The sequence below is a fragment of the Rhopalosiphum padi genome, chromosome 2 (genome assembly GCF_020882245.1).
Source record: "Rhopalosiphum padi isolate XX-2018 chromosome 2, ASM2088224v1, whole genome shotgun sequence".
NCBI classification, from domain to species: domain Eukaryota; kingdom Metazoa; phylum Arthropoda; class Insecta; order Hemiptera; family Aphididae; genus Rhopalosiphum; species Rhopalosiphum padi.
Window position 1 is genome coordinate 15,075,998 of NC_083598.1, and position 16,209 is coordinate 15,092,206.

General features: G+C 25.0%; 1 protein-coding gene across 1 annotated transcript in view; it reads left to right on the forward strand.

The window, feature by feature from the left end:
• LOC132922477 (lachesin-like) overlaps nt 1-11,213 on the forward strand; it is a 70,133-nt gene extending 58,920 nt beyond the window's left edge. The window contains exons 5-7 of the mRNA XM_060986032.1: nt 1,044-1,222; nt 9,588-9,747; nt 10,904-11,213. Coding sequence (XP_060842015.1) covers nt 1,044-1,222; nt 9,588-9,747; nt 10,904-11,034 — 470 coding nt within the window. The 3' untranslated portion in view covers nt 11,035-11,213. The remainder of the gene's footprint in view (nt 1-1,043; nt 1,223-9,587; nt 9,748-10,903) is intronic.
• Nucleotides 11,214-16,209: the final 4,996 nt, after the last annotated feature.

A 16,209-nucleotide genomic window follows, 5' to 3' on the forward strand; every position in this document is an offset into this window, starting at 1 on the left:
TGTTTATTTGTTAAAAATGTATTAATTCGAGGAAAATGAATATAATATAAGTTTTAATTTTCAGTACATAAAATTGACAGGTTATTTTTTATTTGAAATGGCTTTTTTTAATACATAATGCAGATTGTATAATGACTTCTTAAAATTCTATTTTATTAATATCAAAAATCGTTAAATAATATTATATAATTGTAGTAATATTCATAGTTTTCTATTAAATAAATCTTGTTGTTATTTTCGTTAAAATGGCATATGTATTGTACTAAGGACAAAGTTCATATTTACATTTTTAAGAATAATTTACGCACATTGACTTAGAAAGTTAATTGTTCTAAATAAACTGTCAACATTCCTGTAAAATATTTTATGATATTATGAACTGTGAACGTCATAACAAAACGGAATTACTAAAGTATATTATATTTATTTCTATGCGTTTATTTAAAAATTAAATTACCGTTTATGAAAAAATAAACAACATTTTCTCGTTTTATAATCCTAGTGTTATGCACATTTACAAGATCTTTTATATACAGCAGGTCTCATTCATTTTGGTAGTTATGGTATCTAAATGTTTATTATTATATAATATTTAGAACAGTATACTAGTAGGTATTCGTGGGTTCTCGGTTCAACAGTTTTAAATAATTCCGGCGTCGTAGGTATGTAGGTAGGTATATGAAGGAAACACATTTTGATAAATGTCTACATTACGATGTTTTAATTGTAATTTGAATGAAATAATGACAAAAAAATAAATATTTTTTTCAACCTCTTCTCTTTCCCTCTACTCCTGCGAGATGCGATTACTTAAAAAATTTCAATTTAAATGATAATAGAAAAAAAAACATAACAATTATTGATATCAAATCAATTTTAATACACCATTTATCATGTTTATGGTCATAATTTATTTTTATATATCGCATGTAGTGAAAAATTGCGCGTTCATTGTTGGTTATAATTTTAGAATACAAGATAAACAATTATAAAGTAGTTTTTTTTGTAATTAAATTACAATTTTTTTGTTTTGTCTTCCACAGATGATGGCGAACAACAGTCAGACACCGTCGACCAGCAGTCGAAGACGTCCAACTACGAGCCACTGGAAAGGCGAATGACGCCGGGCGGATCGATAACATTCACCTGTAGGATCGGTCTGATCGACCAGACCCGTCAGAGCATACAGTGGTATCACGGCGACAAGCTCATATCGATAATGGTACGCACGGTCGATTAAGCCACCCTCAAAGACCTGTTCTTGAATTTGTGTGCAATAATAACGAATACGTAAAACGTCGAATGGTCGAGTCGTAAACAACTTTAAAATTATTTTATTCTTGAGTGCTCTTCAAAACTAACCGTTTTTAAAGAGCTCAATATAGGAAATTGTTTACGTGTGGGCGTACGTGTCGTGTAAACGTTTGCGCAGTAAGTTATATCATGAGCGTGTGTGACTACGGTGTGTGTAAAAAATATGGCGGAGTATTTGTAGTTGATGAGTTATGTTTTTCACCAAAAAGTAACGTACTGAACAATATAACATGTCATAAGAAATCTGAAAACATATCAATTCGTTATAGAGTTAACTTGAAATATATCAATCTAATTGTTTTCAATTGCGTCTAATCATCACTGTTTAAAAATGCTATGATTTTCATATTTTAAATCAAATTTAAAGTAAAGATAAGGGTCAAATTTTGAAAGCTAGTAGATAGACTTAAAAATGAATTTAAGTATGTTTTTAGTTCTCTTATCACATTAAGTACTAGTTTTATCGGTATGTTGTGAGAAATTGATATTGAAAATATGAAAGCTATATTATTAGACTGATGTAGGTATTATTAGGGAAGTGAGGTTTTGTCAAAAAAGATAATCGATATCGAATCCCCAAATGAATTGCACGTATAGGTAATTTAAAAAAAAGGTTATTGGAGGTAATTTTGATGATGTCGCATACGAAAATAAAAACGAAATTCAAAACTCTATCACCCGGTTCGATTAAAATGATTATTATTCCTTCAGTCGCGATCGTTTTGATGGTCCATCAGACAAGATATAACAATAATAACAATATAGTGTTTAATAACGGACATAATGATAGTAATAATAATTAAATTATACGATCTTTATTAATCACCCGTGTACCACGCGGTACGCTGTCTACGAGGATTTATTTATTCAACTGCATATGTGCGCGCGATAAATCACACACGACACGTCAAAATTACCGGACGTAGAAACAACACAAAATATAATAAATAGACAAATAATTTTTTGCCGTTTGAAACGACAATAATAATTCATAAGCTATTTTAACGGCTTGTGAAATACATACGTGCGTATAATGTTTACGAAATACATTATACCGAGCTCGCCACATAATATAATAAACATGGTGGCAAGCGCAGATACTTTTATATACATTTTATAAAACACAAAAACATCGTGTTATAAATTATTTTTATTTTAACCGAACTCAAGGGCTCTTATTCGTCAAAAAATTTAAAGAATACACAAAAACAGTCCAAATTCTATTTAGGAGAATTTTATTTCCGCTCATAAATCTGATTCTTGTACAGACCATCCACTGGATATTTCGTTTGAAATTGTAATTTATTTAGACGAAAATCATAAATTCGTTTCAATTGATCACGTATTGGTATTATTGTGCTATTACGATATTGTCATTATACAGTTTTATATGTTTTTCACTGTACGATTTTAGTAAGGGACGGAGTGGAGAATTATGATTCGGATGTGAATTATGATGAGTACGTTGGTCGTAAATGAAATGAGGCTATTATTTTATTTATTTATTATTCGGTGACTGATATACTTTTATTACCATTGATAAACTTAGCACAGAATTTCATTTCCTAATTTATTATTATTAATATTGAAGTTGTCATTTGTGTTATTTTTAGTGAATAAATTGATATAATCTAATGCATTTATTACCTAAACGATAACTACATTTTTAATTTTTAATATCTTATTTTATTCAAGTATATTGGATTCTAATATAATATAAACAATAATAAATAGCTTCATAGAATACAATTAGTTTGATTAAGAAGCTATTTAAATTTGGCTATGGGTGTCATCATATAATATAATATCGCCATAATTATTAGTTAACATCATAAAATAAACGTAAGTTTACTTGTCCAGAGAATTTATTTTTTATCCTATTCTAAATTCCAAATAAAACTACTCCTGTACAAACCAGTGAACCTTGATCATACCAGATTTGTCATAATATGATGTACACGTGTGTATTTTATCTCTTACTAAGCCATCGAAACTCCATCCAATCTTAGCTTGCCTAAGTTGTTCGTTCTGCAATAAAAAAACAAAACTAATTTTTTAATAAAAAAAATATAGTTTCCTCCACTACCTAGCTATCCCCAGTAATCCTTCTCACTGGTTAAAACTAGAATAATAATGTATTGAACTAATAAATAAATAATTAAATTATGAATTACCAATGGGTAATTTACTAGACACGTTATTCATGTTTATTAAAATTATTTATCATCATAATTACTTAAATAAATTGTAACCACATAATTTAACAAATTTTTACTACATTTTAAATGAAAATAAACCTTGTACTCGTATATTCCAATTAAATTTAAAAACAAATGTAGACAATTATTCTAAAAATTACTCTCGTTCCGCTTGTTTCAGACGAGAATTTAATCTCATGAGAATAATCACTTTAGAAAGGTTACTTTTGTATGTTATAGACATGTTGTCTTTTTAAATACGAAAACAATTAATTATTACATTTGTAAACTACTTCAAACATAAGCCTTTGCGTTCTACGTAGTTTAACCGTAACTCGTAAGTTTAACTTCTTTCCTTTAGTTCTTTTTATAGTGACTCTTTTGTAAAATAATGAGAATTTTGAGATTCTAACGCTCTCAAAATACCATCCACACATTACCTTCAAAAGATTGTACATTTTTTTTTTTTTTTTTTGGTAAATCAGTTATCGTAAAACACGACATCGTTATAAAAGTAAGGGAAGTTTTCTATATCCATCTGGAAATCGTCAAATTTTGATACTCTTATTGCAAACACATTTTTACGTCAAACGCATATAATTGGATATAATCAAACAATAACAGTTATAAAAAATTGACAGGTACCTACATAATAAGTATATTATTATGTATTTTAATTTTATGATAACACTATTATTAATTGGCGGTCACACAAATTATTATATGTAAGTATTGTAATTTGAATACGTATCTATTGTTTTAATATTTCAGAATATTTTATATTTTTTCCATTTTCTAGAGCTTTAACAAATTTGTTATACATTATTTTTTATATGGCTTATTTACTTAATCAAATTTTATAATTTCTATATTTTTGTAATTTAAATAAATCATAATCATAAATGTTTCACGTAATAATATTAATCTTACTTAAGTATTCGCGTAGTTTAGATTGTAATATAATATTTGATTCAAATTTGATTCATTGATTAACATTGAGAATAGTTTATAGTAGACAATTTGTTATATTTTGTATTATAACAAATCATAAATAAGAAACTTTTATAATATTTTTAGTAATTGAGAAAAACGTGAATATATTTATTTAATAACAGATTTAAACTAAAATAATAGCTGTATTTCAGAAATAGTAGTTTTGATATTTTCATAAACTATTTATGTTAGAATATCTTGGACATGATTTATTTTTCAATATTTAGACTTCTTTTAAGTTTTTTTTCTACAAATATATATAGGTATATGGTTATGACTTACGCGTAAGTTAGGTATAACACTTATATATGATATTTTTGTAAGCATATTAGGCCATAGAAAATAATTATAACACAAATTAAATGAACTTAAAATTAGCTTCCACTTGCAAATTTTATTCAGAATTAATTTTTCGTACGAAATGGTGTATCATTAAATTCATATTTTACTGCTATTTATTTTAATGATGCCATACATTCGAAAATTACTAAACAGAAACTATTTGGATATGCATATTTAAAAATGTATTCCAATGGGTGAAAATTTCAAACAGCACGTAAAAATGATATTAGTTCATAATATCAGCCATTACATTTTTGAATGTGATTTGTTAGGTTGAAATAATACGATTTCAAATAATTGATTTCTTCAAAAAAGTGATAAAATATAAAAATTGGATTTATAAAACATAATACATTAAAAAATAATGGTAGCTCAATATCAACTGGACAATTTTTCTGTATTTTAAAGTCTATTAATCATTTCTAAACTGACATTCTGAACGAGAAATGATACGGTTAAAGCTTATCGCCATAAATCTCGCATAGTTGCCTTTGGGACTAACACGTACCTAGTATAGTATAGGCTCAAAGCAGTGAATCAATTTATTCAGTTTGTTTCGAAAATTTGTAGCATTAATAATAATTGATAACCAATACATGTTTTTTTTTATCATTAAGAACATAAATAAAGCTAGATTAAAAGTAATTGAATGTTTATATATATTCTTATCAAAATGCGACAAGGCGAACACGCAGACGAAATGAAATGAAATAGTCGTAATACGATATACAGCTAATACTTTGTTGATGCTCTTCCTCATCTTAGTTTGGCTTTGGGTATATGGTGTACATGTCACGATTTCTAGGGATCAGGGGTTTTATCAGATATATGAAACAACTGGGTCAGGGAGTTTGTTAATAAGAATCATTTGCTCACTACTACTTACTAGGCATGTTAAAATCAACTGTTATTGTTTTTGATGGAGTATAATCGATGAATGTCGTAAGCAAATTTCAAGTTTTTACTTTGTGCATGAAATTAAAACAACAATAACATAGTGTTCTCCTTAAACCAAGTTTTAAATTACGAAGCACAGGGATATAAATGAATTTACTTTTTATGAAACCTTTACGATACCTATGTTATGTTTAATTTTTAAACAATATTTTAATGCACTTTTAAATCTTCGAGTAAACTCTGAGGACGTGTTAGTTGAGTTATGCAAGTATAATTATTATTAATGTCGAATATCTGTATGCAACTGAGTTTTGTATATTATCACATCTTAATGAAAATTAGAATTTAATTTAATTGTTTTATCATAAATATGAAAACTTTAAAGTAAAAAAGATATTTGTAGAAGACAAAGCAAAATAATTTACTAACTAAAAGAAATCCACTTGCATTTTTATATTATTAAAAAAAAAAATACGTACACAATTTCCTTAAGTGTTACTCGTACGAAATAATATAAAAAAAAATTGGATGATTTATTTTGTATTTTTTCCGCAAGAATGATGCTGTTATTAAAGCTAAATTCTCCAAAAATATACTATATTTTCTGCGATTATTTAATTTAATTGAAGATTTTTATATTTTTAAATTTTTAAATTTTTCATAAAATATAGTGATTTAGATAGGGACTTAAATCTACACAGATTATAGATAAAATAATAGGCGGTTGGTAATTGGGCTATATTTTAATCTACCGGCTTCATATAAAATATTAGCTTACGTTTTACTACTCAGAGATTGAGCCACAAATTAAATCTATATTTTTAAAGTGTATCCGCAGATTAGGCCTTAAATGTATAACAGACAAATGCAAAAGTATGTAACGTTTATTAACAATTTTTTTTTCTAATATATAAAAATAAAATTATAATACATAATAACATGATACAGATTTTAAAAATTCAAATCCGTCTTTTTTAACCTTCTTCGCATTTTTTCAAACTCAAGTTCGTTTCCTGGCATCCTTACGCTTTTAATTTTAATTTTAATTTTAAACTTCTGATTGAACTCTGAATAAAACTTATATAAAATATTATTTTATAAAAATTAAAAATTTTATGGTGGCCCAATTCCCGGGCGCTCAACATAATATATTATAATAATCTTGTTAAAATGAAATGTTTCATTTGAAAAATAGTAAACTACATTCATAAAATGCACAAATGTGCAAACGCAGATATTTGAGAAATATGTTTGATATCATAAAAAAATATACAATTAATTATAATTATCAAAAAATAGTGTTTCATATTATTATATTAATATATTATTAATTATTACATGTAAATGCTATAGTATTACTTTACTAATTTTCTTTAAAGATGAATAAGTTTGATATTACATTGAATAAACACGAATAACTATTATTTTATATTTCCATTTTTAGATTTTGAGTGGGTGATGAATGGATTGGTTTAAGAATGTGAGTGTATGTGGTTTTTTAGTATATTTCATCGCTATTTGGAGCTATAAAATTGCTTCATTCTTCTTAAAGAGTAGAAAATTTGATCTAGTTAGTAAGTTAGTACTTCGGGACTAAAGTTTCCTTCTTTTAAATGTATATAGTATATTTAATATTAAGAAATTATAAAAAATTTTCTATTGCTACTTTCTTGTGAACACAGAATGCAGAATAAATTAATAAATACTTTTTAGTTTTAGTTACTGTAATTAAATTTATGGGTTTTAAAAATTACGAATATAATTTTATAATTAATCATTATAAAAAATCGAATTGTTGTTATTTTTCAGAATAATAATTAATATTTTTAAAGGACCTTATTTTTATTTTCATTGCATATTTGTATTTGTATAGGTATTTTAAGTGTAGCAAAGAATGTATCAGTGATGTTTTTTAGTAATTTTTAATATTACATATTGACATTTTCACTATAATTAGATTAATTTCAAGGTATTCATTACTCGAAGCTTTTCCAACTGTAAAACGAGGGTACGTGGTATTGACTTATAAGTTAATAACAAGAATATAGTATGATATAATATGAAAATTAAACAAATACCGTTATCTTAATAGAAAAATAAGCTATTTATAGTGATATAAATAAATTAGGTATACCATATCCTTAGAAATAGATGTTGTTATAACGTTTCCGCTTTAAATCGTTTATTATATTATTATTGAATTCAAATTTAAAACATCCAATAGGTACAGTATCTTTTCAATGAATTACTACACGAAAAACTCACTATAGAGTAGAATGACTTCCCTGGTTTTTAAATAATGAGAATATTATTCAAAAGTAAAATCTATTGTTATTAAAGATGTATTTTGCAGAGTAGCTACATTTTTAGCTTATTAAAAATATAAATTCAAACGTGTCTAACAGTTATTGTTCTTATTTTGATAATACCATTGGTTTTAGTCATATTGAATAACAAAAGTTTATTGTTTTACCACAATAAATATTATATCTTGCGTGTCTGTGGTTTATTAATACGATTTATTCCTTTTTTGGGTGAACTATTTTTATACGTGATTTTTATTATGTACCTATAATAATAATATGTGTGGAATTATTCAATTTTATCTGTTATTAGTTTCTTAGTGATTCATCAATGGTGATATCGTCATATCGAGCTATTGTTATTTCACAATGACATACCTACATAACATAATACACAGAAACTGATGTTACCTGCTTACGTGTTGAAAAAAAAAATGAACGCATTTCATCAATTTAAATAATTGTTGGTATAATACATTGGTACAGTTATGCTGTAAAATAAACTTTTTTTTTTTGAGGATTAAATTGTGGTTTTGTTTGAACGTCAAAATATTTAGAATTAGAATTATACATTATTTATTTTTAAAATTTGTCTCACTTTTTAACTACGAGAATACATTTAAAAAGTTTATAAAGTTTTTAACAAAAACTGTGATTTATTCATTAGTTAAACGTTATAAGCTCTGCCCAATGTCGTTATTCAAATATTATGATTCATAACTAGCCCTGAAATAATATTAATTTTAGCAACCTACTATACACGAAAAGTTTTTTTTGCATACGATTAGTTTTAAATTTATTTTATTCAAAGTGTAACTATTATGTGAGAAAGAAGGACCTAACCTTTTTACGAGTATATTGTAAAATCGAGAACTGGGAATGGTACTGAATCACTTCACTTAATTTCTTCCATTCAAATCACTTCGATTATTTTCTTAATCGATAAACCGTATTTTTTGATTTATTATAATATTATAATATAGAATACCTGAAAACCTACATATATCTATGTATTTGGGATATTATATTAGTTTTCGGCTAATTCGATTCAGCTACTTATGCGTTACCCTATATTATATACATTAATCTTATTACAATTTAAAACTATCAGTTTTATGGAAATTTGATTCCAATTGTTTTTTAGGAGTTCAATATAGGTGACAGTTGATGCATATATTCATGAGAGTGTGCGTAGTTTGTTATCCGATAAAATTTTTAAAACCAAATTAAAATTATTTATAGAATTTACTTGAGCATATTTTTCTTAAATTTTCTAATTCAATTTAGAATTCATTATTATTCATATTTTAAACTCTTAAAACTTTAAATTTAAAAACAGTTTTGAATAGTGTTAGTGTACAAATTCAAAAAAAGAGTAGAAAAGCAGTAAAATTTACAAAGAATTTAAGTATATTTCCACATTTTTAATCAAATTGATACGGTTATCAATACATTTAGCATAAGATATGTATATTTTGGAGAAAAAAATACAATCTAAATCAAATCTTTTTAAAATCAAAAAAATTATATTATTTTATAGGACCGCAGAGGAAGTTTGAGTGTGGAGACGGACAGATCATCAAACTTTTTCGCCAGTCGTCTAACACTTGCTAGCGTTACTAGAGCTGACTCTGGAAAGTACACTTGCAAATCTGGCAATACGAATTCTACTACTTTTACACTACATGTTATATCACCAGGTAAACATTATAATTATGTACTGAATAATCTTAAATAAAATAATTTAGATCTTAATTGGACTAAACCATCATGATGTAACTAAATTTAAATAAAAAAAAACTGAATGTACCTATTAAGATAATAAAAAATATTTTTTTAAATTTTTATTTTAATATTATAGTCGTTTTTGAAGCCGGGATTTTGGTTTATATAACTTATTTTAGAATTATTAACACAACCATTAAATGGCTTTTGATGTATTATGTACTTGGATATTTAATATTATAATACGTGTTATTTGTATTATATTATTAGATACTAAATAATATGTATGTCAGAATATTTAAATAGTGTGTATAGTTATGTCTTTGCACCAATGTTTCGGCCATTTTGCATACTATCAATTCTAATAGTTTCAGCGATTGAGTGATGTTATCCAAAACGTATTAGATGGCGTGGATTGATACATGTATACTAAACACAGATTAGTTATTATAATATATACGAATGTGTATAATTCCGACCCTATTGTTATAGCCATGTCAAAATTGCATATGTCGTGATTTAAGGATTAATATTCATACTCGAATAATGAATTTGTCAACTCGTCAGCATTATTACGTCACCTGTAATTTTAAATGTTGATTTGCCATTCACACGATGGATTAATAACAATGAATAGAAATATAGGTACCTGTTTAAATCACAATTGTTACACCTCACAATATAATATAAATTTCGACGAAGTGGGAAATGTAAATCGAATACTGAACGATGAAAAATAATATCGTAGTCGGAAGTGAAATATTTCTGATATTCCTCACATTTAAATTAACATACACAATTTAAATATAATAATTATTGAATACGACACTTAATTCATTTTTTGATTACCTATATAGTGATTATAATTTGGGCGATAGCTAACTAATATTAATTGCTATGTTGTAATTTATGGAAATATATATATATATAGTATTTACTTAAAAACAACAGTTATACAAAGATATAAAGAATTAAATTGTTTTAAGGGCAATTGATTTTTTATGCATTATATTTATTAAAAAATGGTATATTTTTTTTTATCATTACTCGTTTCTACATTGGTAACAACATTAATGTTTAATATGAGTATAATATTTTATATTTTATGTGTTTAAATATGTTTTGTTTCAGCGAACGGATTAGCTTTGCAAGATGGTTTGACATCAAAAGGTTCATATAATTACCAACCCGATTATGTTATATCAATTATCATATTTAATTGCATTGCATGCTCAATATTTGTATTTAAATTGCCGCAATGATAAACATAATATTTGTAATATAAGTTTTACACATTTTTGTAATTGTTTTTACATTAGTTTTCAATAAGTACCATAATTTTAATATGATTTTATATTTTTTGGAATTATAAACAAAAAATAAAAATACCAAGAAATAATGTACAAGTGTATCTATCAAATAAATGTACGTTGTGTAATAATGTGTTTTTATTGTTATTTAGATTTATTATGACTTCATATGTTACATTTTTCATTTAACTTTTTGTTTTTTCAAAAAACGAAAAACATCAAAAACGAACCATAAAGTATCATTTATAATTTAGTTAAAAACGTTGATGAGCATATATTTAAAAATTAATAATTGTTTAGTATAATGTAGGTATTAGAATATTTAGAATATTGTAACTTTTATAGTCAAAATATTTATTTAAGTCAATCATTATACAATTATACTAAGTAAAAGTAATTCTTTTTTTTATAAATTAATTTATCACATTAATACTTAATATTTTGACATTTAATTTTGTGTTTTTGTTTTAATTTTAAAATTAATTTGTTTAGGAAAGTTTAAGAAAAACTGGTTGATATAAATACAAATTTAAAATATTTATATAAAACTAGTTTTCAATAAAATATATTTTCTTTTTATTCAAAAATTAATAAGCCAGGGGGTTTTAAATTCTCATAAAATATTTTTAATATATTTTATAGACATTAATATTATTTTTTGTAGCCTTTACATTTCTTTAAAATTTATTTATGATAATATTTTTATTTATAAGTTAATAAGCTGAACAAATTAATACACAGTTCTTTATGAGTTCGTCTTACAAATAATATTCAAAAAATAAAAATATACAATTATTTACAGACATTTGATGTTTTAAAGTGGTTATTTAAACAAAAATAACTAATTGTCTTTTCACGAATTTAATTATTTTGTCGTGATCAGAAAAAAACTGTAGGGATTATTTGCTATACGTATATTATTATGATTATTATATTATATAAACAATGACATCCTCAAAATATTTAAATAAGTTTTGGATATTCATACCAAAAAACTATTCGTTTCGTTAAACGCGGATTATTATTAATTAAGTTGAGTAATAATAATATTGTTTATTAGTTGATGTAATATTATAATAATTTATTAATAATACAATACAATATAATATTTTTGAAAAAATGAACAGTTTAGCATACCGCATTACTATTGGAAAAATAAATTCATAATATTTACATTAACAAGCTATAAAATATTTTTAGGAATTAAGTCTATTACAATTATTATAGTGCCTAATGAGTAGTGACGATGACGTACTCAATGATGAAATATTCTTAAAAACTACTATATTATTGCAAAGAGACTTCGTCGTATTTTTAAATTTTAAAAAGAGTTCAATAAAACAATTTCAGAAGTTAAATATATTGTAAATATTATAATGATCTAAAGTATTTAAAATTATTAAGTTTTAACTTTCCTTATAGTTTTTCAAAGAAAGAAGAAAATTTCTCCAACAATAGTTTTTGGAAGAGATGTCAGAAAGCGTGTTTTTAACTGAATTCCGATACAAATTATTTTTCAATTGCAAAAATAAATGACTGATTTAAATTTTAAAAATAAATAACTTATAAGAATGCTTTTTCTAGTTTTTTACTATGCAAAACTATTTATTTTAGTTTCATCTATCATTAATTATAAATTATTTAATTTTAAATTCATTTTTTTTTTTTTTTTAATTGAACTTAAAAAAACATCAACAACAAAGGTTATTAGTTTTTGGTTAAATTACAAAGTGTTGGTTAAAATTACAATATTTATATGGTGTTAATTATATATAGTTACTATTTACATTTATATTACAATTTTCTTAACAGTAGGTTTAAATTTTAGTGTACAAATCAGATTTTTTGAGGAAGGTTAACATGTTCAATGTGTTTTCGCTATTCGGTCCTAGAGCTTCATATAAGTTGGGTGGAATGTTGTATTTTTTTAAATCTTTTGAATATTGATAACACTCTGTTATTATATGCTTCACTGCTAGTTTGACCCCACAGACTGTGCATTGAGCGGGTTCTTCTTTGGCCATTAGGTGTTTGTGAGTCAGCCTTGTGTGACCTATTCTAAATTAATTTTTATTAGGTCATGAAGCGGTAAAAATTCTCATATAGTTTAGTATTTTATTGTCATAACTTACTCATAATTAACAATTGTTAGTAAATGTACTTTGACGTAAAAAAGGCTTTTATACTTAAGTTTTGATATATGTACGAGCATATTTAATAAATTTGTTAAGATATCGTACAATATTAATATACATAACAATAATTAGATTAGTTTTTTATAGTAGGATGAAATCGTGCTTAATATTATTTTTAAATGATTGTATTTTTCTATGCAAGTCAAGATAATTGGCAATTTAGATGTTAAATACCTGTACAATTATATATATATTAATATAGATCGTTTTAAAATAAACATGTCACTATTTTGACAAAAGTAAATTACGTTGAATTATTTCAAGGAATACAATTTTAACTAATCTCGAGTATTTAAAGTTAAAAATTCTACAATTCTCATTCCGTTATTGAATACGAAATCCATACAAAATGTAGCAGATTAAAGTAAAATGTATCAAAACAAAGGATTAATTTCAACGAGAGTATTGTTAAAATGCAACTGGTGTGACAAGAAAATCGCATTTTAAGTTTATACAAACAAACTTCTTTTTTTTGTTGTAAATTGTCCTTATTTTTATTAGTAAATTATAATTACTACTTATTTTGGGAGTTAATTGCCACATAAATTAATCTGAAATAATGTATATTGTATATGTTAATATATTTATATTTATGTGTTTAATATTATAAAGGTATTATATTATATATTTACAACATAAAAATGTTGTATGATTATTTATTTCTGTCGCTATTCTCAAAAGAATAGTGTAGTTATTGTATTATATAGGTTAGATTAGTCTTTTGTGTTTTTGAATACATCTCTCAGAGTTTTGGCTATAAAATATTTTATGGGTGGATTGTATTTGTAGTTTGTGGCGCTAATATTTGCATATTACATGAAAAATGTCCATTTCGAGTACCACGAAATGGACTCTGTGCTGTTTACCGAGGTATTATAAAGAATACAACAAAGACTAAAACTATCAAACAAAAAGTCGAGACATCTCTAAGCGTTTGTATTAAATTTGATGAAAACACCATAGAGTATTACTGATAATCATTTAAAAAATATATCTGGCTTTCATTTTCACCACTATTACTCCCCCTTCCCCTACTCACACTTGTCCAAACCACAGTCGTTATTTTCTGTCAAGCGAATAAAAAAATAAATAATGATGTGTACTTTTTGTCGACTGTCGTGATCTTTCGTGGTTGCCTAAGGGGGCTAAAGCCAACATTTATTAATGCTAGTTTGCAAGATAGGGTGTGGGTCAGGATTTACATTACAAATCGAGCCATTTGACTGGGCAATTAGTCGACGAAAATGACATTAAGGACGTGAAGTGAAAAATCCACCGCAAGATTAATCGCCATCAAGGTTTGGAAAAGCTAATACTTTTTTTATCTTCTTCTTTTCATGGTTTTTTTTTTCATTTGTGGATCTTGTATTCTCGATTCTCGTGCGGCGAATCTGATAAAAAATAAAAATAAAACAGAGATTATATTCTCGTATAGTTCAGAGTTCTGATATCATTTCCTGTTATAATCTTTTATCGTAAAATATAGTCATAACACGGTAATAGGTAATTACATATGACTTAATATTGTTCATAATATTTATTTATTATTAATGTTATCTTGTATGTCAGATTATTGTAAACAATTTATAAATAATTACACTAAAATTATAGTAAATTTTAGGTAAACTTATAGACTATATAACTATTTGAAATTATTATTTTTTTAATATAACCAAACAATTTTGTACTGATATATTTTTTTTTTTGTTATTTTCATATTGATATAATTTTGTATATATTTCAGAGTACACGTAATATGTGTTCTTTAATTTTCATATTGTGGCTTCACACAGTTATAATATAATATGATAATTTATGAAATAAACAGAGCTTTAAATTATAGTAAAAATATAGTTTGTAAGCGTGAGTTTATGAGAAACAGAAGTCCTTTTACGCTGTAATTTTTTAATGTCTCATATAGATCACGGGCATTTATATTCGTTTAATTAAAAGTAAGTTTTGTATAATGTTATTGATGTATACAATCGACTTCAAATGATACAAAATACTTTTTACAGCTTTCATTCGTTGCTGTAATCGTCTTTAACTTAGTTAGAATTTGACATTTTTTTTTTCAATATACATAGAAATGTTGACCTACTTCTAAGTAAATGATTGTATTTATATTATATTTTTATGAGTTTTGGTTAGAAATGCAAATTTGATTCCTTAATCTACAGCTTAAATTATTCCAATAAGTTGTTTATATACTGTACCTGCTACGGATTTACGATATTTTATACTGTTTTGGATATATATAATAAAAATGTCCAGTTTAAAATCTAAATAACCAGTATTACTATAACATTGAATATAAGTTATAACTATATTATATTGAAAATAAAATGAATAATACGGTAATACCGATTTTATTTATTTTCCACTCACTTAAAATAATTGAAATTTCTTCGAAATATAATGAACGTCTAACAATGTTTTATATACTAGTGTGACACCTATAATTTTTACTTTTTTATTAAATCAAAGCTATACATTGTTATAATAATTGTATTTTGTGACTTATTTATTTAAATTATGGACTGAATATGTTTAAAAAATAACAAACAATTTGAATAGATAAACATTTTTCTAAGCGCTATTTTTTTTTTTTTGAAATTAAAACAGTTATACCATTTTAATCTAAGTTTGTGTTAGATATAAATCTGGATGTTGTATTGTTCATTTTCTCAGTTACTGTTTTTATATTATTTTCTTGTTTGCCTGTTTGACGAGTTCGATGATTAATTTTGAATCAGAGTCGTTAAACAGTTGTCTGATCAATTCATATTGTTCTCTGTACGTGCAGTCTTCCATTTCAGTTATTTCGGTTTTCAGTTCTATTATCGTATTTTCATATTCTTCTTTATTACGTTCTGTGGCATCTCTTATTTCAGCGATTATTCGTTCTAGTAGGTCGATTATTTCTGCTTTA